Consider the following 26,544-nt stretch of genomic DNA (forward strand, 5'->3'; position numbering starts at 1 on the left):
ACCCATCATGACATAATCTTGACCTATGACCTTAGTGAAGTATAAGAACAATCTGATGGGTCTGTTTTGGTCATTGTGTCCAGATCTGAGGCATTCACAGAAGCCAAATGTCAGGCTTTATAGTGACATTTATAATCAATCATTATAGAGCACCAGCATCCCTGAGACTTTTGTAACAGCAACATATCCAAAAACCCTCGTACCATTTATTTTACAATATGTGGATCTCATCTCAATTTACAACACGCGCAACTAGACTTTGAATCAATGATGCCAGGTAGAGGGGAGAAAAACTGCCTCGCTGACTCACAAAATGGTAATCAGTTAATCTATTTTTAACCCTCTGGTGGTTTTTGGTCGCTACGGACCTAACGATCTTGAATTAAAAATTGTAACTTCATCTGAAAGGTATGAAACTTGAAATGTGACTTTTATGGCACTTGCTATGTAAACAAAAAATACAATTGAGGGAATGATTCAAAAAGGCTAAGTGGTCATTAAAAAAAAAGGGGTCACACTTGTGGCCTTCGTGGTCAAAAAGGGTTGCCATAGGAAATGAACAATAAATAGGAAAAAATCAGAAAAATACATACGTTTTTGCATGTAGATTCTACAAAACAGCCTTGATGCATAAAAAAGTACCATATTTTCCGCACTATAAGGCACACTTAAAAGCCTTTAATTTTCTCAAAAAACAAGTGCGCCTTATAAAGCCTTGAATATGGATCAAGGCGCTCTGTCAAAATGTTGACATTCCCTTTGGCACAGCTCCATCTAGTGGATGCATAATGCAAACCCAGTCAAACGTTTGACTGCAGTATCTTCTATTCTATGCGCCTTATAATCCGGTGCGCCCTATATATGAAAACAGTTCTAAAATAGGCCATTCATTGAAGGTGCGCCTTATAGTGCGGAAAATATGGTACATATCAATGAAGGGGTGACACTCTGAAACATCAAGAGTGACAAATGTTTCTGCAAAAGTGTAAAATCAAAATCAACAGTTTAGCCACAATGCAGGAAAAAGGACACAGCAATGAAAGGGTTAAACTATTAAAATATCACAAGTGCAAAACACACCCACTCACACACACACAAATGAATAAAACAGCAAATTTTTGCCAATGTGTGAAATAAAATCAGTAATTCATCCACTAAAATTAAAGCTCTTGTCTCTATTTTACCCTGAAATATTGAAACAATTGGAAATAAGAACAAGGAAAAAAAAATCCCCAAAATATAAAGACTATGACTCTACCAGTCTATATTTAAAGTCAACATGAAATAGAACAGACAGATGATATTACTTCTATAATATGACAATAAACAAGAAAAAGAAAAGGACATTTCGAGACAGAACCTGATTTCATCAATTGCATTCAGTGGGTGTTACAGAATGGGGTCAGAACGAAGGATTTTGCTAAAACAACAGAAAATCACTATCTACCCATTGGTTAACATTATCAGCTGAAATAAAAACACATTGAGAAAAGAAAAACAAATCTTGGGGAACAGCATGCACTGATGAATGATGCATTATAAGTCCAGAAATCAACACTAACATATTAACTAGAGTAAATTTTTAATTAATATTGACTTTAAATCTGACATAATACAACTACAGATATAAAGAGTCATCACATATTGGCATATTTGTGTGTGCTTGTTATTTTTAGTGTACCTCTTTTCTTTTGTGTGTGTATGTGGGGCTATTGGGAGAGTAACCCTTATCATGAAAATATATAACTGTATAAGGAGGATGTAAGAACTGTGTGTGATGTCTCTGGTAACCCATCTGTTCAGTTCTTTGTTATTTATTCACCGATTTTTCTGTATTCATACATACATCTGATACACAATGCTGACTAGCAGATATTAAAGAGACTGTCCACTAAAAGAAAAAAGTACATTCCACCACCATTTACTAACCCTCATGTCCTTCTAAACCTGTATGAACATAAAACTTGTTATTTTGAACAACACCGGGGACCAAACAGCTTTAGTTCCTGTTGACTTCCATTGTATGGAGCAAAACATCCAATGGAAACGGAAACTGCTTTGTTACCAACATTCTTTAAAATATCATCTTTTATGTTCTGAAAAATAAAGTCATACAGGATTGGAACAACATGACCGAGTAAATCTTTTTTTTTAGATCCCTTAAATATTTTTAATCAAAGTTTTGATTTATTGATTGTTCATAGAGCGAAAATAAAATAAGTCTGGCTAAAAAGGTAGTGTCCTTCTAACTGCTCTGAGGATGTGTCAACCTTAAATGCATATACGAAGTACATTTTTCCTGAGTATTTATGAAACATTCTGGACATCATTGTTAAATTAAAAATTAAAAACAAACCCTGAACAGCATGTATATTTATCAGGCTGTGTGACTCACAAGCTAAAAGACATTTAAGAAGCTAAGAGAAGAGTGATGATTAACAGAAAAATGCAAAGTAAAATGCAAAGAGCAAATCTTTAGTTTCTGTTGAGGGTCTGCGGCTGCAGTGACCAGTAAATTAAGCTCAGTTGGACCAGTACAACAAAGGATAGATGAGGTTGAACAGCAAGGCTAGAACTGCTGCCACAGTTCCCATGATGAAATATCTCAGACGCTTGCCATCAGAGTAATCTGAGATAAGGTTTCCTCTGCGGTTAGAATGCCCTGCCCTGCCCTGCCCTCCTCTTCTTCCGCTGACCTCATCCTGGCTCTTCTTCCACGCAGACCGGGGCAGAACAGGCTCCGAAAAGAGGCCTCTCGATGCCCCTCCTCATCCTCCTCCAGTTCCTGCCATATCAGAGACGCCTGCGATTGGCGGAAACCTGTGTCAGCTTCTGGGAAAGGGCCTTGCCTCATCATTCCACCGTAGAACACCAATTACACTGTGTATCAGAGAGCTCACTGCTCCAGTTTCACACACTCAGGTGGATGGGTAAGCAATATAGCATGCAAAGGGACCCCAAGAAGCCTCTTTGTGTCCAAGAGTAGCATTCCATTTTCAAATCATAGCTTTGTGAATCAATGTACACAGCCTGTGATTGATGCATCTACTAAATTAAAGAAATTGTTTCCTTGGACCCATAAATCACCAGCTTGAACTTTAAGGATGGACCACTGATGCAAAATATTCCCCCAAATGTTTAACTTGTTTCATGTGCTTCATAATCTATTCTTTTTAAAGATGCTGATGTTCCTGAATCACTTTCAAAGTTTTATGATGATTAAGTTCAACAGAGCTCAGAACAAGATGTGAAGAAACTTCTGGTTAGAAATAGGGCTGGGTATCAAGTTTAATACTTTTTAGACACCGACCTTGAACTGCCTCTATACTGAGTATCGAAAAATGTCGCCGTTTGGTACAAAATTCAATACCTAAAGGGTTAAATCTCATTAACTTCAGTGAACCAATAAGCATGCAAGCAAACTTGATGTGCCTAAATCAAGTGCTGGTGATTGGCTCTAGTGAGGCATCAAGGAAAAACACTAGTTTATGTCGATTACATTCAGAGACGTGGCTCACACGTGAGACTGTAGTATGTAAGCGTCTGACCCCCATTGATGTAAAGCCCCATTCACACTGCCAGCGACCCTCTTCTGTAAAGACACCTGTGACACGTCATCAGTAAAAAGGCTTGTTATGAACACATAATATGATTGACATGTGAGCAGATAATGAGGCAAAACAGCGATCGCGGTAGAGAAAACACAGGCAGACAGCGCTGGAAGAAATGAGGATTCTGTCTAAGCTATGCACTTTGAAATGAAAACGCAAGTGTAAATGTAGCCTAAAAGATGTGGAAAATGAAAACTATTTCCACTTTATTAAAACTATTAGCACTGATTTATTTTCTTGGTTACATTTTGTTCCTTTGTGCAGTGGCTCAGAAGATGAGTCTTTGAGTCTGTAAAAACCTCAAGCTGAAAAAAGAAAACCAAAGTTTTTGTTAGGTAATGTGTAATGCAATCTTGTTAAAACGGATTTCATCAAATTGGTATTGAAAAAAGTATCGTTCAGGAACCAGAATGGAAGTCAAGGTATCAGTATCGATTTTGAAAATTATTGAACGATACCCAGCCCTAGTTAAAAATGCAAAGAACAAAAGTCATGAACAAAGAGCAATAATCAGGAAAGCGTCAGGAGATCATAACACAACTCATCAAATCAACTCAATATTCATTGCGATTCATCTATTAGTCATGACTGATAGATTTCACAAGGTGATAATACTCCAGAACATCCAAGAGAACATAACCACTCATGAAACGCCTAATTAAATTATAATCAGCTGATGTTGTCTGAGTAATTCTGAGAGACGGCTCATTAAAAAATGAACGATGGAGAAACAGCTTTTTTTTCCATTTTGAGAATCTACCAGGAATGTTACCCAACTCCTTGCAACTTTAATGAACAAGTATATAGCTGCTCCACTAAGATTAAACTGTTTTTCCATTGGGCTGCATGAGAAGGAGCTGAGCTCACCTGACTGGCAGCACCGCCGGTTGCAGCCGAGGATTCGGCTCCAAGGGGCCCCAGTAAGTGAGACGGCCTCTCTACCGGAGAGTTCCTGCGGCGGTAGAACAGCACATAGGCGTAACGTGTAACAACCTGACTCTCTTCCACCGTTGTCACTGTGCTGTCATCAAACAAACGCCAGCCTGAAATAGTAAACGACAGACAGTGAGATGTTTCACATCATAGCCGGTGAGATGTTACTGATCTAGAAGAGCTCACTCATACCAACGTCGCTGCGCTGGCTGTTCTTGTCGCTGGGAAGACGAGCGTAGGCCGTGTAATGTCCTCCGATCATGCCGCCATAATGGTTTATCACAGCATAGAGATCATAGATGGGGGGCTGCTGGATGTCACCCTTATGACCAATACAAAACTTACTCAGGTCCAGGTTTCTGATGAAGACAGAAAAATCTAGGTAAAACATCCATTATATGGCCAATCTAAAACATGGTAATAAACAAAACTATTTAGCCAAATGACATGTTCGCAGTTCATACTGCTGTTAAACTCCACCTGAACTATCAGGATTATTTTTGCAGTGTCACGAACAACTGAGAACGTATTAATGTCATTTTCAAATGTTTACTTAGTATCTAATTAATGTTGTAACTTTTTTCAAACCACTCTTAGAGCAGCTTTGCAAAGAAATAGTGCCAAGCAACTAGTGAGCTGAAATCATAGGAATACTTTTGTTCAGAAAGAACACATTAAATTGATCAAAAGTGACCATTTAAGGCCAAAGTATACTTTGGTTTTTTCACATAAACGAGGGTCCAAGTACAGTGCATGTCACACAAATTTTGTCAACAGAATATTACGTGCACTACACCACTTTTGTTACCGTGCATACTTTGCATGAACAAATGCGGGTTATGGACTTGGTTTAGCACTACTCAGTTGTTCCACAAGGTGGCGACACTAGCCCGGGCTGTTGTTTCACAGTAGAAAACAAAACTAAAGAGACTGAACAACATCAAAATAAAAGATACTGCAACAACAGACAACCGCTTTGATAAGCGATTGTGTGAAAGGGTGATGAGATAGCAGAAACTTTAAGTTAAGAGAGTACAAAGACATTTTTAATCAGTCAGAAATTTTTGAAAAAATAGAGCAGATGCTGGACAAAGATGAGTCTCTATAGAGTTCATGTGCCGACCATAGACTGTATAAAAACATGGACGTAGTGTCCGTGACGTCACCCGTAGACTCCTGAAGAGAGTTTTTGAAGCCTAAAGTGTGTAGAGCGGGCCGTCGCCATCTTGGCAACGCGTCACCGCGCGACTCTCCCGGACAATCAAAAATGGGCAAAAAGGCGGGAGCTAGTTGCTGTAGCCACACCCACCTAGCACGATGGCAGTGTCAGCAGCGGCAATCCACCTGTCACTCAAGTGGCTACGCCCTTAATTATGCAGAACTTTAAGTAAGTAAAATAATTTAAACGGATGAGTTATAAAAAAATTCACCCCCCTCACAGTTGTCATGGAGGGCAAAATTAGCTATTTAGACCAAAATCATTTTTTGAACCAGACTGTAAACATGTTTTTTCCTGCTGTAAAGTTGGGCATTTTAACATGGGGAGTCTATGGGACTGACTCTTTTGCAGCTAGCCTCAAGCGGCCAGTCGATGAATTACAGTTTTAGTCACTTCCTTATTGGCCTCACGAGAGAGAGCGGGAGGTTGGCGCTCGGTGCCGACACTTCAAATGGACTATACTTGGAAGGCTACACACTCGACTGTGCGCATACGATAGCGTACTTGTAAAAAAAAAAAATATAAAGAAATAAAATCAAGTATACTTGGGTCTTAAGATATTTGTAATAGAAGATTTATATTTCAATTAAATGCTGTTATATTAAACTTTCCAGTCATCAAAGAATCTTACAAACGTTTCTGTCATGGTTTTCAGAAAAATATTGCTTTTCACACTCCAAAATCAGCATATTAGAATGATTTCTGAAGAGTCATGTGACACTGAAGACTGGAGTGATATATTTGCATATATTAAAATAGAAAACAGTCATTTTAAATTGTAATAATATTTCACAACATTACTGTTTTTACTGTATTTTTGATCAAATAAATGCATCTTTGGTGAGCATAAAATGCTTCTTTCAAAAACATGAAAATAAATCTGGCAGATGCCAAACTTCTGAAGGCCTTTGCTAGTGACCGCCAGTGAGACAAGAGTATAGTTCAGTGTACCTGACTGGGAAATCAACCATATCATTAATCTTGTCCCTCCATATGAAGCTCCTAAACGAGAAGCGCTTGAGCTGGATGATAAGCACGTTGGGAAGACGCCAAAGCAGCAGCTGTTTAGAGGCCTCCCTGTGTTGCTGACACTTAGGACAATACCTGAACCACAACAAGAGAAGATACATGTGGGCCAGTCACATTTATGATCTCAATTAAACACACTTTGAAACTGACACGTCTGTCCGTACCATGCCTCTTCAGGGGCCAGCACCTCAGGTTTGGTAAAGAGGTTCAGGCACTGCTCTAAGGTGAAGTGTCCTGCCCTGGATGTCTCTGTAGCAGAGCCAGGGTCTTCATCAAACTCCAGCTCTTTAGAGCGGACCAGCACATATTCCTTCTGCCGCTCGTTGTTCTTCCACACCAACTCCAGCGTGCAGTCATCAGGCAGCTCCAGTATCGCATCACCTGTAGTTGGCACCAGGATGATAAAGATACACAGCTCCAACAAGCATTTTATAAAACAAATCCATTCAAAAACCTCTGACTGACCTTTGTCCTCAAGTTTTCTGTCCTCCTTTTGGCTTGAGTCCAGAACTGCGATGTAGAATTGAGACGCACTTCCAGTGGCGGACTCCGAAGGCTGCTGATACCCGGTCACTACAGCTACCAATGAACAAATAGCAATTAACTATTACTCCACAACAAACAAAGATTTTGGCAAAGATTTTTACACCAACTTACCTTCGGGTTTTAAAGTCTTTTCACATGAGGTTTCTTTCTCCACCAAAGAATCTTGGGAGCTGGTGGCGAGCTCACAGCACCCCGAGTCACTGGTGTGTGTGGAGAGAGTGTCCCCACCTGCTGTGGAGATCACAGACGCGGTCTCAGTTTGTGGGGCTGTGCCAGAGTCACCATGCTCTGCTTGGCTTTCCACTTCGCCTGCAGATGACGGTTCCTCCTCCTGCTCCTGACATTCTGAAACGTTGCTCGCCATGGAGTCCAGGTCAACATGGGACAGACTGGCCTCTGGAGACGTCCGACCAGACTGGAAAGGTGGCTGGAACACATTGACAGAATACCTGCACACAGAAATGAAGGGTTAACACAGCGCTGCTGGTTCCTAGTTAAAAGATTTGACTTTTTATACCAGAACATCCCAATTAAAACAAATAAATAGTCTATAAATAAATGCTGTAATAACTACACAGACAAAAAATTAAGGCGTGGTCAACACGGACAAATAAAGGCCGGTCTTAAATAAAGGCCGGGGGAAAATTTGTGCAGCAGAGCCAGATAACGAACGTACACGCCCACTGCCGGAGCGTTTCTCGTTCTTGAGTCAAGAACCGGTAGAAATATTGTGATTTATTTCTTTAAAAAATAAAGTTTTATAAATTTTTTTCAACGGTAGTAGCAGTATCACATACATATTACTAAATAATAGTAATATTTCTAGCACAATGCCTTTATGTAAAAATTAACTTTTAGGCCTAATGAATGCATATTTGTCATTTTAACTGAACTTAAGACTGGTGGTGATGCTTAAGATATTTTTGGTAATTGAGGGTTTCTGTAAAAAAAATAGTAATAGATCATATTAATTATTATTAAAAGATAATACAACTACTAATTCTACTATCATAAAATGTATATACAATGCACTATGAATTGATGAGCTGCTGGGTTCATGAATATTAATCACGCTGTCTGCGTTTGGTCAAACTGATTTGCTGAAATCAAAACAGGGACGGGACTAGATCAGCGCCAGCCAATGAAATTGCCATTTGCGCATTAGCTCCGCCCACTACCGGAGAAACCGGTATGTCTTCTGCTTGTTTGAAAATAAATATGAATAATTCTAAATGAACTCCATTATTTTGACAGGAGAAGACAACAAAGAATAGTTTACATATAGCGTGTCGATTCAGCGTGGTAAGACTCTCGCTCTCTCTCTCTTTGCATGTGTGAGAAACAGCGGTAGTTTCCAACGGTGAGTCGTGCGCCTTCACAAAGAGTTAACAGAGCATCAAATACAGGTGTGCTGTGCGTCCATTGAGATGAACTGAAAAGTTCAGATCGCTTGATGGAGAGAGAACTCTGAAGCTCAGATGCTGAAATTAATGCAAGCGTCATGCGCTTCAGTCTATGTAGTAAACAAACCCGCACGTCTCTGCCATTCATTAATTCACACAGAGACGCGCAGAACACGGATTCATATTTCAAACAACTTTTGCTGCTTAACATTTACAGATACTGCCATATGGAGATTTGATTTGATTAATTTATGCTAACTTTGGCAAATTCCACGACTGTCCATATTAAAATGTAAGTTTCATTTTCATGACTGGATTTTGAGATTCCATCCTCATTTTCTGCTTCGCGGAAATCATAGCGCTGAACCGGGTTTGAACGGGACCTCGGTACTACCGGTACTTAAAGAAACCTAGTACCGTCACATTTAAATTTTTTTAGTACCGACTTGGTACCGAAGTACCGGGTCTTTTGACAACACTATTATACACATTTCAGTTTCTCAGTTGTTTTCTTTCAATTAATACACATCCAAACAGAGTTGAGCTGTCTTTTGCCTCTACTTGTGCTAGAATGATTTAAAATCACTTGAACGTGTACAAGTACAAATGATAAGCTTTTACTTTATGATGGTTAAATATTGCAATTTATTCACGAATCACATGCATGGCGAAAAGATAATAATACCTAGAATAGCCTTCCAGAAGCTGTGTCAAGCGGGAGCAAGTCAGCCTAGACTCAGGCACACTAATTAAAAACGGCAGTCCAATATTGTCCACATTGGGCCGGCATGTGGTCTTGTGATTAGGCCAGTGGTTCTTCTGGCAGGCCCTATAATCAGAGGAAATAAACTTAACACCAACTAGCCAAGGCAAAGTCTCTAAATCCCAAGCATGATCTCATAGCCAGCACAACACATCTATTCTAATGAATAGATGTAAACTCACTGATTACAGTAGCCGACGCGGTAACAGCGAGTGCAGCGCTTGAGCTTCTCGTCATCAGAAGCAGGAGGCTTCATGCAGCCAGCACACTTTGTGATTGGGATGCTTGGAACCAGAGGTCTCTGAAGATCAATACAAAGACACAATGAATACATTATATCATAGCAAGAACATCAACAAAACCTAGGAAAATAAGAAGAGTGACAAAAATGGTGTACCTGTTGGACCTTCAGCAGCACCACTCTCTCTTTGGCAAGATCTTTAGACAACACCTCAAAGCAGAAAAGCAGGTCACTGGACGAGACTGTGTCTAAAGATTGAGGCGGTGAGAAGATTCTGTTGAACCTGTTCTTCACCACCTGGAAGAAAATATTGAGGGAACACTATCTTAATGAAGAATAACATTTATGAACGTCACAAGGCACGCATCAGTAGATCTGGTTGATTTTTTTTACCAAATGTTATTTTCAATTGTGTGAGAGGCTTCCAACAATTATAACTAGATAATCAAGATAAAACTAATATTCAGAACAGAATCATCATACCTCTGCCAGCCGCAGGTTCTCTGGTTTGATCCTCACACTGCGAGATATTGACTCCAGGACTTCAGCTGTGCTCGAGTTCTCTTTACTCACACTGACCAAAAACTACACAAACAAAATGTTTAGGTCAAATATTTATAAAAAAAAGAATATCAATCTAAATAAGGTTGAACAATCTGAGCCTTTTGTGCACAGGCTTACTCAAGAACTTCAGAGAGTTGTTTTGTGTACCTTGACTGGTTTCTTGTGAGGCTCTTTAGCGAAATAAAACACAGTCAACACCTTCTGCTTTTGAGGTAGGGGGACAGGCAAGTACAGGAAGGGGTCAAAGGTTATGGAAACCTTAATAAAAAAATAAAAAAAAACACTGATGAGAAAACTCCCAACAACCATATTGCTAAGAGATACTGAAAATGATAAATTTCAGAATTTGATGGTTTTTACTGACTTTATGAATTTGAATCATAGCTCTTGATGTATTACCTTCGAACACACAGGACACACCAGCTTTGACTTGTACTGGCCCTGAAAGAGGTCAACAATGAAGGAATCATTCCTCATTTTATGCCTCTGCCATGCCTCATCTGCAACAACCTGCCAATCATAAATAAAAACAATTTTCAAAGAATTATTATCATGGAAAAGCCTCCTGTGGCAACTTATCACTTCACATGAAACATACATATTAACATATTGTCTCTGTATTTGAATTCATATGCTCAAATGTCACATATTCAATTATTTGATTAATGACAGTACAGAATCTTTCCTATTAATTTTACATCATAATGCTTTGTCAACTGTCAGATATGAATTCTGAATCTCTGTTTGCCAGTGTAGTCTCAGACTTTTGGACTCTATTGGACATGCTTATTTAGCAACACACTCTTCTACATATCCAAGGATGCAGTATATGCAGACTGTTTTGAGACAAAAACAAGAGCTCACATCATCCTGACAGCCATCTGAATCAACGGTCTCTGTATATGGTTTGTTTTGGATGCGGTTCAGGTCCTCATGCAGCCCATCCAGTAAGAAAGCCATGAACTCCTGAGCATCATGCTGTGCGTAGCCTGTAAACTGACTGGCCTTACTGGCAACTATAGCCTATGAAGAGAAATGGAAAAAAACAACACCCTGTTATTATGTTACTTACATAATAACATATTGGAAACTGAAAGATATCGTATAAGAGGAGAGATTTGCTGCTGCATGGATACCTTTAATTTGGAGGGTTGAAATGCATGGTGAGTGCCCTTCCACAGCGCTCGAAGCAGAACAGCAAAGCTAATGGCCAGCCGTCCACCCGTGCCCAATGGATTACTACAGTTAATCTCGGACTCAAACCCCCGGTCTGGAAATAACACACCACAAAACCACACACCTGGGTAGAACACACAAACATACAACAAATAAGCAATTCTCATCAATCAAATTACCACTGACCATGGAAATAATCCCTGAGCTCCCGTGTGTTGGAAAGAGACTGGATCACACTGTTCATAAAGCAAGTGTTTCCCAGATTGACCAGTCCAGTGAAGCCGGGGAGACACACTTTCTTTTCCTCCACTTCTTCAGCTCTCTCACTGCCTGCAGGAGGAGTGTGAGTCATGGGCTGCACCATGCAGGTGGGCTTGGGCTGTGGACAAAGAAAGGGCAAGTCATAACTAACAGTCCTGAGACCAGTTATAGCACACTAGATCATCATATGTGACAAACAGACAATGCACTCACCGCAACAACAGTTGGTTCCTGTTTGAGGGACATGTGTTCGGAGACTGAGCGTGGGGTCACGGCATCCAGACCTGAGTCCTCTGGGGTTCGAGGGGGTTTGGCTTTCTCCTCTCCCACTCGTGGTTCTTCTTTAGCAGGAAGTGCATGCTGGCTGCTTCCTGGCTGGCTCTTTTCAAGTGTGGAAGGGCTGGAGGGCACAACAACCTTGGCGCCCCCCACTGCACCTTAAACAGATGACAACAGAGCTTGTGGTTAGCAGCTAAATATCATGGCTTGTAATATTATGCTCACTATTTACAACTATTATGCTCATCAAGCTTGCATTAATTTGTTCAAAAAATGCTGTAAAAAAAGTAATAGTGAAATATAAAAAAATTTTAATATCTGATTTTCATTTTAATGCATTTTAAAATGTAATTTATTCTGTGATCCAAAGCTGAATTTTAAGTAGCTATTACTCCAGTCTTCAGTGTCACTTTCAGAATTCAGTCTAATATGTTGACTAATACGAATATTTTTGTGAAAACTGATATTTATTTTCTTATTTCTTAACAAATAGAAATTATTATTTTTTTGTTAGAAACAGAAATCTTTTAACACCATTATTAATGTATTCACAATCACTTTAGACCTATTTAATGTTTTTCAATATTGATAGAAACTAACCATATTATGATTAAGATGTTATATTGGTTAGAGCAGAACTATGCACGTTGCACATGCATCACTGTCTGTATATTCCTTTTCAATGTTAAAACGTACTTTTATGCATCAAACAAAATGATACGATAAATATCACAATTCATTTGTTGTTTGCAGTTGTTGTAATTAATGGATTTGCGGGGTCATACATTTTAATTTCACTAATCAGATGGACTTTACTCTAGTAAAGTGCAGATGTAATATATAAGCAATGGCTTCACCATAACAAAAACAGCAATGTACAATTAGACATTTAAGATTATTTACAAGTAATTACAATTAGATATACCTGGAATGGAATTTTCTAAAAATATATTGCTAAAAGATTTTTGGTGATCTATTAGTCTGCGTTTACATTGTTGGCATCAATTTTGACAAGCCATATTCTTGTTCCGTGCTAGTATCACTGGTGATTGCATTTTCAGGAGGGAATCACGCAATTATATGTAGATGTGATTTCCAAAACTTTGCTGCATGTAACCGACCATCTGTCCTCTTGACAACAAAAAAACAATACTTTTATTCAATTCCTTTATACTTTTATCCACTCACTTTACAATATCTAAAAAAGCGGTCACTCATCTCAGTTCGCGATCAAACAACATTCCGTTAAAATCAATAAAGTTGTCTACACTGCATGATGAATCTCTTATGTTGTGTCGCTGTTAATGAGAAAGGATTAGCATGAGCAGGCAGCATTCTGAACAAAAACTCCAGGGTTTTGAACAGTGACCTAACTTAAACACTTCTGATTGGCCATTGTGTTGTAGAGATCAACAAACATGCGTGTGAACTTTTAAGCAGTAGTATAAGTGTATATGATGTGAATTAACATAACCACAACTGAACAATCATGATACAATTCATTTGGGACACATCACTATACTGGAATTCTTTCTGAATTTATCCGATCTGAATCTGAACCAAATGTGTGGAATCAATTTGTGGGATGATGCCATTCTCTCTCATATGGATTCATCAATACAAACAAATATATTTTAAACTAAACATCTAAAGTGATAAATCAATATCAGTATATAAACAGATCGTCACAGCTCTAGTAAAATGCAATGTCAGAATGGCAGCTATATTTGAGAGAAGGCTGTGTAGAGCAGTGTGGGTCAGGAGCCTGGCACCAACAAAAAAAACTAGGGATGCTCATTTCAGTTCATTTTTCCGACCGACAACCACCGTTCGTTATCCAAATATTAACCTTTAACTGATCAGACTAGAACATTAAATTTGTATTAAATAAATAATCGAATGGACGAGTGTCTGTAACTCACTTAAACAATAATAATAAAAAATGTATATATGTGTGTGTGTGTATGTATGTATATATTTTTTTTTTTTTTTTTTTTACTGGGTTATTTTAACATGTGCAAACAGCAGGATACAGAACAAAACAGCAACAACAGAACCTGAATTCACACATATCTGAATTATCACGCACCTGCATCTGAATTATCACACACCTGCAGCACTTCTGAGAACAAAGAAAAACAGAATAAAATAATATAAATAAAAAGAATAAAATAAACAGGCCTACACTACATATTTTTCACTTAAATAACAAATTAAGATGACAAAACGGAAACACTCTGAATCCTTAGATGCTATTTGAATGTTTTTCGTCAGGGATAAAAATAAATAGCAGGTCTACCTCAGATTACAACTTGTGTAGCTTTTATTTGAAATAAATTAACATGTCAACGTGCTGTGGGGCATAGTCTGGAGTAGAGATGCACGATATTGGATTTTTGTTTGTTATCTGATATGCAATTATTTTTCAGCTCATTTTGGCCGATAATCGATGCCGATACCGATATATTTACTCTTGTTTGGAAACAACACCAACTCTCTCCGGTACAGAGAATTGAAACAAATTATTTTTTTAAATTCTGGTTAGTTTCTAACAAAAACTTACTTATTAGAATTAAATAAACAATAATTAAGTTCTTTAATGCTGAGAGTACATTGAAAGCTTTGAAAATAACTATAAATCAAATCACTTTTTTCCCCCAAACAGATGCAGTGGTAACATTTGTAGATGTTTTAAGATTTGTAGATGGTCTAAAGCAAAGGAGCTGTAAAAAAAAAAAAAAAAAAAATCTGAAAAATATTTTTCATAACCTGCTGGGGAAAAACCATTACACAAAATAATTTAATAAAACTGTATATACAAAATTATTTAATTTATAAGCATCATGTTTGTGATTTTTATTCATGTAAGCTATAACTTCTGACCTTTAAATCAAAACATAGTTTCTTCAGGTTAAAACAACCTTTTATTTTGATGGGTTGCTGTGAAGACCTTTAAGTTTCTATTTGTATATGACATGATGCTGTGCTTTAGTATATGTGTAGTAAATTAAACTTCGCCTCTGCGCCATTCATTCATACAGAGACACACAGAACATGCAGGATTCATGTAGAAATCATATTTTTGTAAATAAAAAGCCTTACAGGATGAGCATTAGGACCCGGGGGGACTGCACGTACTAGTAAGTGTTGACTATCACACACCAAACATGGCTTTCTTTAGCTGCATTCTCTGATTAAATGTGGCAATCCAAAACAGTGATTCTGCCGATGTGATCTTATAGTGCTAGCACACCCTGAGCATATGCAAGTTATTCTTCGGCAAGGCATATCAGCATAATCTTTCATATCAGTCTGATGCAGATATTTATATTTTAAGCCATTATCGGTCGATTTTAATAACGCTCCAATAATATTGTGCATCCCTAGTCTGGGGTGCAGCCTGTTTCGTGGCAGAAAACACAGGCTTCTGCAGCGCTGAGCATTGTAGTCAATCACAGACATATCTGTTGCTTTCATGAACACAATGGCCAATCAGAGGTGTTTAAGTTCGACTCCATTCATCACTTACATATCAGGAGTTTTGTTCAGTGTTTCTGACTATTTTCCTGTTTAACACTGTAAAGCTGCTTTAACACAACCAGTATAAATTGTATAAAGCGATATACAAACAAGGGTGACTTGTCTTGAGTATAACGGAACGGTAAGATTGTGAAGAACGAAGAGACGAGTGACAGCTTTTTAAATGATAATAAGGGGGAACACCCTTTTGCACGCTTTTTAGGATATAACCCATTCAGAATTTGAATACATTCACCCACGGATTCACTCTCTGATTTATCTAATATTGCCTTTTTCCATTGTGTTGACTTTACTACTTCAGTTAAGTGAAAGTGTAGGTGCTTGCAGCAAAATATGTAGGCAGTAGGCACATGTGGTATCGAGTTAAATATCTACAGAATATTTTACTTTAATAATGCAGCAAAATACTTGAAAAAAATAGTTTACAAATGTTTAACTGATAGAATTATTCGGACAAAATTCTTACTTTCGGTTAACGGTTAAGCGGTCAATATGAGCATCCCTAACAAGAACACACTGGCACATTTGGCTTGACCCTGTCTCACACTCGTATTGAGTTACTGGATCACTCCCTGTAGTCACATTCCTTTTCTTGACCATGCCCTCATTTCAACATGTAAACAAAAACAGTCCTGCTTTTTCCACAGTAATCATCTCATGTATGCTTCCTATCTCACATCAGAGCTCTCTGAAAAGATCAAGGGACAAGCTGTTCTTATTCAGCCAAACCTTAGTCATGGACACACTACTCATGCAGCTAATGCTATATAGTATCATAAATGTAGACAAAATAATGTGTGGTTGCTTGTAAAAGTTTGCTCAAAAGCAAACAGAATCCAGGCAGCAGACCTTGTGTGGCAGGTGCCTCCAGACCTCCCCAGCGCTGACTGTGTCTTTTCTTCAGGGTGATGTCGATACGGGACGGAGTGAAGGCATAGCTGGACTGATCTGGCTGAATAAGATTCCTGAAACATCAGAAGATGGGACCATTGAACAAACCCTCAGAAACATACACTTGACCAGTGGATCAATGGAGATTAGGATGCCCATCAGAAAATCTTACCTGAGTTTAACCTGCCATTTAAAGACAGTGTTTGGTCCACAATCCGGATGAAGGCGCAAAAAATTAGGATCACTGTGAACAGTTTCAATAATTAGTGTAATTGTAAGAATTGGAATTTTTATTCTGGACACTGTGTGTGGATGGCTCCCTCACCTGGTCTGGAAGACAAGAGTGAAGTCTTGTTCCCTAAACAGCACCCTGGACGTCTGCCGGCAAATTTCTTTCATGTAGACATTAACAACCATCAGGTCTGTCCCTTTCTCATAAGAGTCATTCTTGACAAACTTCAAGCTCACCATTGGCTCCGGACCTTAACACAAATCAATCATGAGAAATAAAGTATAGTAGATCCAGTAGAGTAGATCAAGTATAGGAGATCCAGAATGAACTTTCCCCCACATCCACTCCAAACCCTGTGGGTGATCAATATCACCTTCAGTCACCGATTGATCACCCAAAGTGCAAGTCTGAGTGCAGCATGACTTTGCATGAGTTCCACTCACTACTGGAGAAAAAGCCTGTATCTTATGGTTGTCCTTAAAAGCTGAAGAATTCCAAATTAACTTATTTTGATAGGAAAATACAACAAAGCTACGTTTTCATGTAGCGTGTCAATTCTGCATGGTATGTAAGACTCTCGCTTGCTCTATCTCTTTCTTTGCATGTGTGTGAAAAACAGTGCTCTCAGCAAAGCAACAGCGAGTCCTGCGCCTTCACACTACTGAATATCACACTAGAGTTTGTGGAATGTAAGAAATAGCACAGATCTCTTGCCAGAGAGTGAACCTTGCCAACCCCAAACTTTTGAACTGTACTGTATAATCTGATGTTGTGCTCTGATGGAAGAACAAATGATGCAACAATTGTTCTTAACCCTCTGGAGTCTAAGGGTATTTTTGGGGCCTGGAGAAGTTTTGTCATGCCCTGACATTTGTGCTTTTTCAGCTTCTTATAAATATCTAAATGGGTAAAGTCTAATCTCACTGTAATCAGCACAAACTGGGCTATAATAATTATATGTGAAATGCATGTATGTACATGATTGTATTTTTGAGAAAAAAAATGTTATGCGTGGTTAGTGAAAAACTAAAAATGTTAAATCACTTGAATAAGGCAAAAAAAAACACATAAAGAACAATAGTTCCCGGGATATTTGAGAACTGGAGCTTGTAGCCTAGAATTTTTCTTTCTAAATTATGTGAAAATCATCTTGTTTACTCACTTACAGAAAACAATATATTGATTAAAATTTTCTAAAGACACTTTTTGTTGGTAAAAGTTATATGCGAGTAGGCGTCAACTATCATGAATATCATTGTGACTTACACCTGAGAAGACAAAAGCCTGCATAATGAGCTGCATAATGAGCCTTTCAGTCAGCTGTGTGACTAAGAGGGAGGAGTTACAAGAAAGAATGTGAGGACAAAATAAATCTATATAATTTTATGTTTGTAGTTTATTTAGAATATTTAATTATCCCACAATATAATTTAATATCCACTTGGGGGAGCAGTTAAACAGTTTATTAGGAACAATCAAATGTGACTTTCATACAAATTTTTTTTGCATCATTACTCCAGTCACACAATCCTTCAGAAATCCTTTTAACTTTTTTCTACAAAAAAAAAACATTATTGTTATTATTATTATTATCATTATTATTATTATTAATGTTGAAAAGAGCTGAGAATATTTTTCAGGTTTTTTTAGGGGGAATAAATTGAAAGAACAGCATTGTTTTTACATTTGTTACATTTATTTACATCAAGCTTTTGAATGGTATAGTATTGTATATTGTTATTGAAACTTCATAATGTTTCACTTGATTATATATTTAGTCAAGAATTATAGTTTGGAAAAAGTCTTTGGAAAAAGTCTAACTAGTAAAATGTTTACACGTTATGTGAAAACTAGAACAAGTATATAAATAAATAAAAAGGGACTTATGTTTATGATCTCTGCTAAATAAAGTGCTTCTATCTTTTTTTCTGAGGAAATCCATTTCTCATATCCTCAACCACATCACATCTTTTTGGGGAGAATTATGTCTTCCTCTCATCGCGAAGCAAACCGTAAAATAAAAACTTGAACAGTCTCGCTGCTTTTTCTTCTGTGTGGGCGTATTCAAGCTGCGCGCTTCAGTTTGAATCTGAATAGCGCGTTCAGCGCGGGGGCGTGGTCACATTAGATATAAAGAAGGGAGATGTGAAAAACGGACATTGCGTTGTTTTCATATGGATTACTTTATCACAGAATATCTGTTTTTTGCGGCAGCACTTGTTTAGTGTAAAAGTAGACATGTCAAGCTTTCTATAGATATCTCTCTCATGTCTCTTCGTTGAGTATTCGCTGAGTTACAGTTCATTTTAATGACGTGTTTGTACATGAAGATCAGCGCAGACAAAGGCTGCAGACAGCACACATTGTTTGTTATCTTTATTTTATAAGTTCACAAAGTTTTGTTGTTATTATGTCTGTAACCAAAACAAAGTAGACAGTTTACAGATTCGATTGATGTATTGCTCTTATCTGTATGATTAAAACTGAAAGTGTAATTTAAGTTCTTTTCGGGGTTATCAGGAGAAAATGACTCATAATGCGTATACGCGTTAATCGACTCCAGAGGGTTAACTGACCTTCTGTATCCTCTTCCTGGCTCCCTCCATGTGGATCCTCCTTGGACTTGTCTCTCTTCTCCTCTGTGCAGCACTTTTGAGGAGACTCCTCTTTCTTAGAGGCTGATGAAACAGGCGCTCCAGATACCAAATCATGAGATGGAAGCATTTTAGGGATCTGGGCGTCAACCTGTGGCTTCTTTTCATCTTTTCGGTTTTCTCTCTCATCAGTTACTATTTTCCCAGTGTGCATTTTCAATGGAGTAGAACTCTCCTGTTGTGCCACCTTCAGCTCACACACTGAAGAAACAGTCTTACTTTCATTTTCCTCAACCTGTAAACAACACAGAGGATGGACAACAGGATGTGAGAGACTCTTTTCCACCATTCTATTTCCTGCTGATTGTTTGACTTTCAAGTGAATGATCAGTCTCACCTGGACATTGATTTTTGGCCTCCTGTCCACCTCTTTTTCTTTTGGTGATGCCTGGCATCCTTGACTTTTGACCTGCATCTGAACCCTGTTGTCTTTTGCATTACTAGCTGAGTCACCACTGCTCACAGCTAATGAATGTGTTTTTCCATTAACTGCTGATTTGGATTGAGTCTCCTTTGTCGAGCAGGGACCTAGTTGGGGCTCCATTGTGTTTCTGGAGGCTTGTGTGGTGCGCTTTGCACTGGGATCATTGATCGGGTCTGCTTTAGCACTTGATTTAATCTCAGCTACCTTCACAACTGTGCTCTCAATGAGCTCCACCTGTTTGCCTTTCATCCCTCGTTTCATCCCTCGGTCAGGTTTACCTCGTTTCTGCTCAGCAGAGGTCCCTGTGGGCATTTTCTCAATGATTTCACCAGATTTTTCAGACTGCCCTGTGATTGACTGGTGGTGGTTGCTGCCATTCTCTCGAAGGATGTTTACCATTTCTGTCTTTTTCTTGTTCTGTTTAATGGGGAACATGAATAAATAAAGCTTGGTTGAGGGATCTCTGACCAGGAAAACAAGCTGCATATGTGCATGGCCATACATATCTGATATTCTTTTTACACAGACAAAAAAATAATTGTAGTAGTCGACCGATATTTGTTTTTTGACAGTCGATGCCGATTTCTTGGAAATCACGGGGCTGATAGCCGATATGAAGCCGATATAATAATTATTGTTTTTTTATTAATATTTAAGCAATGTGAAATAATTTGACAATGGATCAAAAATAAACATACTTAAGATGATAAAGTATTTTTATTAAATATTTATGTATCAAATAAATAAATATTTAATAAAAATATAATTAAAAAGGAAGTAAACTTGAAGTAAACATTCAATATATAATATATATCTTTTTTGCTAAAATTGCTAAAATCTCTACATAAACCATGTCTTTTTAGTAATTACATTTTCAGTTGTTGCACAAAATAAACCTGCAAAGCGCACGTCAGTGTTCTTACAGCAAAGGTGGGCCATGTGTTGAGGGGGATCTTCTTGTGCATGACAATCTGCAGAACATTTATTTTCTCCTTATAAAGCAGTTTACTGCAGGAGGCTTCAATCTCTTCATGGAGATTGCAGCTCCATTCACGGCCATCTGAGGAAAAAACAAATCACAGAATAAAAACTACTTTTTAAAACGTTTGGTATCATTAAGATTTTTTTTATATCTTTGAAAGATGACTCCTTTGCTCACCAAGTCTCTATGTATTTGATCAAAACACAGTAATATTGTCAAATAGCATTAAAATTTGATTATATTTCATTATATTGCAATTTGATACTAATTAATTATATTTTAAATTGTAATTTATTCCTGTGAGGCAAAGCTGTAATTAGCTGCCATTATTCCAGTCTTCAGTAACAAATGATCCATCAGAAATAATTTGAACAATAGTGTACGTTCAATCAACACTGACAAAAAAGACCACCATGGACCAAATCAGACACAAGCACACATAATGTCCTTACCCGGCAGGCGGATGTGGCAGGCAGAATCGGAAAAGGCATAATCGATATCTTCCACTTTCAGCACCCCAGCATCTTCACAGTTCAGCCTCACTATCACCTCGTGAGCATTCTGCTTCCAGTCCACAAACAAATCTACACAGACAAAAGAACATTTATGTAGGCTGGATCAGTCAGAAACAAATGACCTAATAACACTGACTGTAATTAAATGTATTATTCCATGAGCAGAGAGAAAACAAAAGAACATTTATGTACAGATAATACACAAAGGATTACTACAAACCAATAAAGCAAAATCAAACCTGATTTCATGATAATGCTACACAGTCTGATAGCCAGTCGTAGCAGAAAGCCAGACTCCCTTTGATTTCAAACTGTCCTGTTACGGAGTTTAACTTTGGTGCATGCTAGCGAACAGGCCAGAGTGAGCAGGAAAGAGCGAGAAAGAGAGCGTGTTTATATCTAAGGATCAGGCTTCAGGGTCAAGTGACAGCTAGCCCAGTCCCGTTACTCTCTCTCTCTCTCTCTCTCTTGCTGAGACACACAGATCTAAAAGGTCATCAGAAAGCCACCACGCCCCACAGCTGGGCTTCTATTCCACGTGATGTCATCTGCAAGTATCCCATGAGGCCCCCTTACATGACGGGATTCAGCACTACAGAGACAGGCTTCTCCCACTGTTAATTTAGGGATGGTGCTCTGTCTTCCCGTCTTGCCGAGACGAAACGCGACACCTCAACAAGAGGGAGACAATGGCACACCTATATCAAATGCATGTAGAGAGTGCAATAAGGGCAGCGAGTAAATGAAAGAAGTGTGAGGAATACTCTAAGGAAAGTCTTATCAGGCATGTGCTGGGCAGAGCCACTCCACTGACCTTGACAAAGCCCTTCTTCACTGAAGCAGAGACTCACAGGCTTAGATTACAACACTTGAGCCCTCAGCACAGCACTGTAGAGGCAAAACACACTCAGCAGAAAGGGCACAGCCCTAGACACAGGCTGGCACAGGGGGACTAAACAAACAAAACGCTCATGTACGCTTGCCAACAGTCAGTAGTAACGTGTCTCAAACATCATCCGTAATTGTAAACTGAAAACACTGCCAGACAAATGTCAGTGTTTAGAATTAGCCTTCTTTTGGTTCTGTGACGTTAAAGGGATAGTTTGTCCAAAAATGAAAATTAGCCCATGATTTACTCACTCTCTGGCATTATCTGATATCTGACATTCCTCTTTCAGACAAATACAATCACAGTTATATTTAAAATTGTCCTGGCTCTTCCAAGCTGTATAGTGGAAGTGAATAGTGCCCCTGTTTTAGAACTGCATCCATCCATCATAAAACTACTCCACATGGCTCCGGGCTGTAAATAAAGGCCATATGAAGTGAAATGATGCTTTAGTGTGAGGAAAAATATAGATAAAAAAAAAAAAAAAAGTATAAACTGTAATCTCCAGCTTCCGGTCGCTCAAGCAGGCACTTTCATGACAAGGTGTTCGAGCGTATAATGTAGGTGTAGCAGAAGGCGCAAAGTAAGCAGCAATTGATTAATTTTTTCCTTAGTCTTATTTAAATATTCTTTCTGTTCTCAATGGCTATGTTTATATGCACAATTTTTGGTTCAATTGGACTGAAGTCATGCCGACTGATGAATCTGATTGTAGTGTTTACATGAACACTAAATAAAGTGATTGTTTTGCTGTGAGCGTTTATATGTCACAAGCTTCAAATCTGAATAAAACAATTTTTGGCATGCGCACACTCCTCAAATAGCGAAAGTGACCTATAGATAATATTGAGTTTCACACTGTTTGCACACAATGACCACTCTCCTACACGGTTTCTTTATTTGTTTTTAACAGCAGAATCAATATTTACCCGTTTATGGATAAATATACATATAAACCGCTGTGCTTTGCTGCTCATTTATCAAAAAAATAAATAAAACTCTCCCCGTTCCCAAACCTGGTTGCCTGTGAATGAGTATCCAAAACAATGTTGTCCTGCTCCACTTCACAGTTGCTGAGTGAAAGGAGAGTTTTATAATGACAGGACACGGATTTATACAACACTTTATTCAAAAGGAAGAGCCACTCGTTCCGTGCGTCATACGTCATTACGTTATTTCTGCATCCTTGCATATCCTTTCAGTGTCGTGGTTCAAATCCTGACTGATAGCAACCCATTCTTTCATAATCACTTCTTGGAGTTTATCAGAATTAGTGGGTTCTCAATGGGATTAAGATCTGGGGAGTTTCCAGGCCATGGACCCAAAATTTCAACATTCTGGTCCCCGAGCCACTTAGTTATCACTTTTGCCTTATGGCACGGTGCTCCATCGTGCTGGAAAATGCATTGTTCTTCACCAAACTGTTGTTGGATTGTTGGAAGAAGTTGCTGTTGGAGGGTGTTTTGGTACCATTCTTTATTCACGGCTGTGTTTTTGGGCAGAATTGTGAGTGAGCCCACTCCCTTGGATGAGAAGCAACCCCACACATGAATGGTGTCAGAATGCCTTACTGATGGCATGACACAGGACTGATGGTAGCGCTCACCTTTTCTTCTCCGGACAAGCCTTTTTCCAGATGCCCCAAACAATCGGAAAGGGGCTTCATCAGAGAATATGACTTTGACCCAGTCCTCAGCAGTCCATTCACTATAATTTCTGCAGAAGATCAGGCCATCTTCCAAAAGTCTTGGCCTCACTGTGCGTACAGATGCGCTCACACCTGCCTGCTGCCATTCCTGAGCAAGCTCTGCACTGGTGGCACTCCGATCCCGCAGCTGAATCCTCTTTAGGAGACGATCCTGGCGCTTGCTGGACTTTCTTGGACGCCCTGAAGCCTTCTTTACAAGAATTGAACCTCTTTCCTTGAAGTTCTTGATTCTATAAATTGTTGATTTAGGTGCAATCTTAGTAGCCACAATATCCTTGCCTGTGAAGCCATTTTTTTGCAACGCAATGATGGCTGCACGCGTTTCTTTGCAGGTCACCATGGTTAACAATGGAAGAACAATGATTTCAAGCATCACCCTCCTTGTAACATGTCAAGTCTGCCATTCTAACCCAATCAGTCTGACATAATGATCTCCAGCCTTGTGCTCGTCAACATTCTCACCTGAGTTAACAAGACGATTACTGAAATGATCTCAGCAGGTCCTTTAATGACAGCAATGAAATACAGTGGAAAGGTTTTTTTGGGATTAAGTTAATTTTCATGGCAAAGAAGGACTATGCAATTCATCTGATCACTCTTCATAACATTCTGGAGTATATGCAAATTGTTATTATAAAAACTTAAGCAGCAACTGTTCAATTCTTGAAAAGAAGGCTTCAGGGCGTCCAAGAAAGTCCAGCAAGCGCCAGGATCGTCAGCAACTTTTCCAATTTCCAATATTTATGTAATTCTCAAAACTTTTGGCCTCAACTGTACTATCCCTTTAACACAACTGACAGTAAAAAAAAAACTATTATAATAATAATAATAATAATAATTCAAAATCCACTTACTGTTGTAGTTTTACTTTCAATACCTTTTTGTTTTGTTCAAAGATAATTACCAAATGATGATTGTCAGAAATGTCAGCCTAAATGAGACTGGATTCACCACATACCCACCAAAACCAGCTTCTAATGCCACACAACAATCATTTCATTGCACAAGCTAAGGACGCAGTGCAATGCCATAGCTAAATCAATACTGACTAGCATAGCACAACAACTACACACGTTCAGTTTGTTTCACATAGTTAATGTCTGTTAACTTTCCAGTTCCCTGTTTACCACACAACGTAACAGATTGGAAACCAGCCCAGCTCTGCACATGAAAATAGGACAAGGACTATACCATACCTTTAATGACTTTAACCTCCAGTTATGGGCCAGACTGCATTTTATAACGGTCAAAAGGACACTGCACCACAGACGCTTCCTATCAGTTCATATTACATTAGATATCACTGCAGAAAATGTTTTATCCAACACTATACTTTTGACCCAAGCATATGAATCAAATATCTGTCTAGGTCTCAACAGATGATTTCCAAAAGTAACACCTGGCGGGAGACAAAGTGAAATGATAATCAAAAAGATAAGATTAATTGGGGTAAAGGACCAGAGTGAGAAAAAGCAATTCAGACCTACTTCATGAGCGTTTAAAACCTTGACCCCTCCTTACCTTTTCTAGTCTCTGAGCCGGTGGCTGAGGCGGCTCGCTTGGCCTCCTTGCTCTCCTGGTTGGCTCTGTCCTTCTGCTTCTTCTTACTGGTGCTGACCACATCATCAGGTCCTCTCTGACCTCGCCTCCGGCCCGATTCGCTGGGGCCTGTACTGCTGCTGGCCATCTTCAGCCACTTGCCGCTAATGGGTCGGCCGTCTCCTACCTTGCTCCCGGAGCTGCTTCCACAGGGGTCTGGATCTGAGCTGTGCCGTTTCCTGCCCGGTCCAGCTATCTTGGCGGTGTTTCAAGTGAGAGCACTCCCAGAAGAGAATCAGAGGGAGACTGTAAACAAAAAACAACAACAATGTACATATTACTAGAGTAAACAACACAACTTTTGCACAGATTTTCCCCCCTATTTTGAGTCTGGAGGTGTCTACGCTAGATGAAAGTCAGTCTGCAGTTGGAGCTGAGAGATTACACAGAAAAAAAAACAATGTAGTGTATGATGTAAACAGACTCTTTTGGCTTCAAACAAGTTTCATAATTTGAGCCGATTTTACTGCAGTGTGTGCGCAAGCATAAGATGTAAGATATTTTAGAAACACCGGGAAAAGGAACAGATATTTGTAAAAAAAGGGCTGAACTATGTTCTAACCATATGTGTCACGTACGGGAACACAGGAGACGGAAGATCCAAGTGCAGTGTAGGTTTAGGTTTTGGATAGGGTTATCCAAAATCAGAGTCAAAACAAGGAAGTGACGTGACATACAGCCAAGTATGGTGACCCATACTCAGAATTTGTGCTCTGCATTTAACCCATCCGAAGTGCACACATACAGAGCAGTGAACACACACACACACATTGTGAACACACACCTGGAGCAGTGGGCAGCCATTTATGCTGCGGCGCCCAGGGAGCAGTTGGGGGTTCAGTGCCTTGCTCAAGGGCACCTAAGTCGTGGTATTGAAGGTGGAGATAGAACTGTACATGCACTCCCCCCACCTACAATTCCTGCCGGCCCGAGATTCGAACTCACAACCTTTCGATTGCAAGTCCGACTATCTAACCATTAGGCCACGACTTCCCTTTAAGCCGGGGTCATAATCAAACATCAGTCCAAAACAGAAACAAACAAACAAACAAGAACAGGAACAGGAACTCGAAGACTAGGAACGC

At 39.0% G+C, this 26,544-nt stretch overlaps 1 protein-coding gene across 5 annotated transcripts in view; it reads right to left on the reverse strand.

The window, feature by feature from the left end:
• The window catches only part of LOC132129646 (ubiquitin carboxyl-terminal hydrolase 19-like), a 30,110-nt gene that overhangs the window by 1,495 nt on the left and 2,071 nt on the right, over positions 1-26,544 (reverse strand). For 2 of the 5 annotated variants that reach the window (XM_059541286.1, XM_059541287.1), the window contains exons 2-26: positions 25,382-25,705; positions 21,201-21,332; positions 20,690-20,826; positions 19,680-20,183; positions 19,265-19,577; positions 16,782-16,938; positions 16,629-16,700; positions 16,415-16,530; positions 14,115-14,147; positions 11,960-12,183; positions 11,672-11,864; positions 11,446-11,579; positions 11,174-11,332; positions 10,709-10,819; positions 10,457-10,567; positions 10,229-10,330; positions 9,902-10,042; positions 9,687-9,805; positions 9,427-9,570; positions 7,450-7,787; positions 7,258-7,371; positions 6,957-7,173; positions 6,715-6,867; positions 4,737-4,903; positions 4,479-4,654 (exon numbers count right to left, since the gene is read on the reverse strand). In XM_059541286.1, the coding sequence (XP_059397269.1) occupies positions 4,479-4,654; positions 4,737-4,903; positions 6,715-6,867; positions 6,957-7,173; positions 7,258-7,371; positions 7,450-7,787; positions 9,427-9,570; positions 9,687-9,805; positions 9,902-10,042; positions 10,229-10,330; positions 10,457-10,567; positions 10,709-10,819; positions 11,174-11,332; positions 11,446-11,579; positions 11,672-11,864; positions 11,960-12,183; positions 14,115-14,147; positions 16,415-16,530; positions 16,629-16,700; positions 16,782-16,938; positions 19,265-19,577; positions 19,680-20,183; positions 20,690-20,826; positions 21,201-21,332; positions 25,382-25,547 (4,233 nt within the window). In that variant the 5' untranslated portion in view covers positions 25,548-25,705. The remainder of the gene's footprint in view (positions 1-4,478; positions 4,655-4,736; positions 4,904-6,714; positions 6,868-6,956; positions 7,174-7,257; positions 7,372-7,449; positions 7,788-9,426; positions 9,571-9,686; positions 9,806-9,901; positions 10,043-10,228; positions 10,331-10,456; positions 10,568-10,708; positions 10,820-11,173; positions 11,333-11,445; positions 11,580-11,671; positions 11,865-11,959; positions 12,184-14,114; positions 14,148-16,414; positions 16,531-16,628; positions 16,701-16,781; positions 16,939-19,264; positions 19,578-19,679; positions 20,184-20,689; positions 20,827-21,200; positions 21,333-25,381; positions 25,706-26,544) is intronic. The other 3 variants (XM_059541288.1, XM_059541290.1, XM_059541289.1) reach the window with 3 other exon arrangements.

Source organism: Carassius carassius, chromosome 46, assembly GCF_963082965.1.
Source record: "Carassius carassius chromosome 46, fCarCar2.1, whole genome shotgun sequence".
NCBI lineage: Eukaryota > Metazoa > Chordata > Actinopteri > Cypriniformes > Cyprinidae > Carassius > Carassius carassius.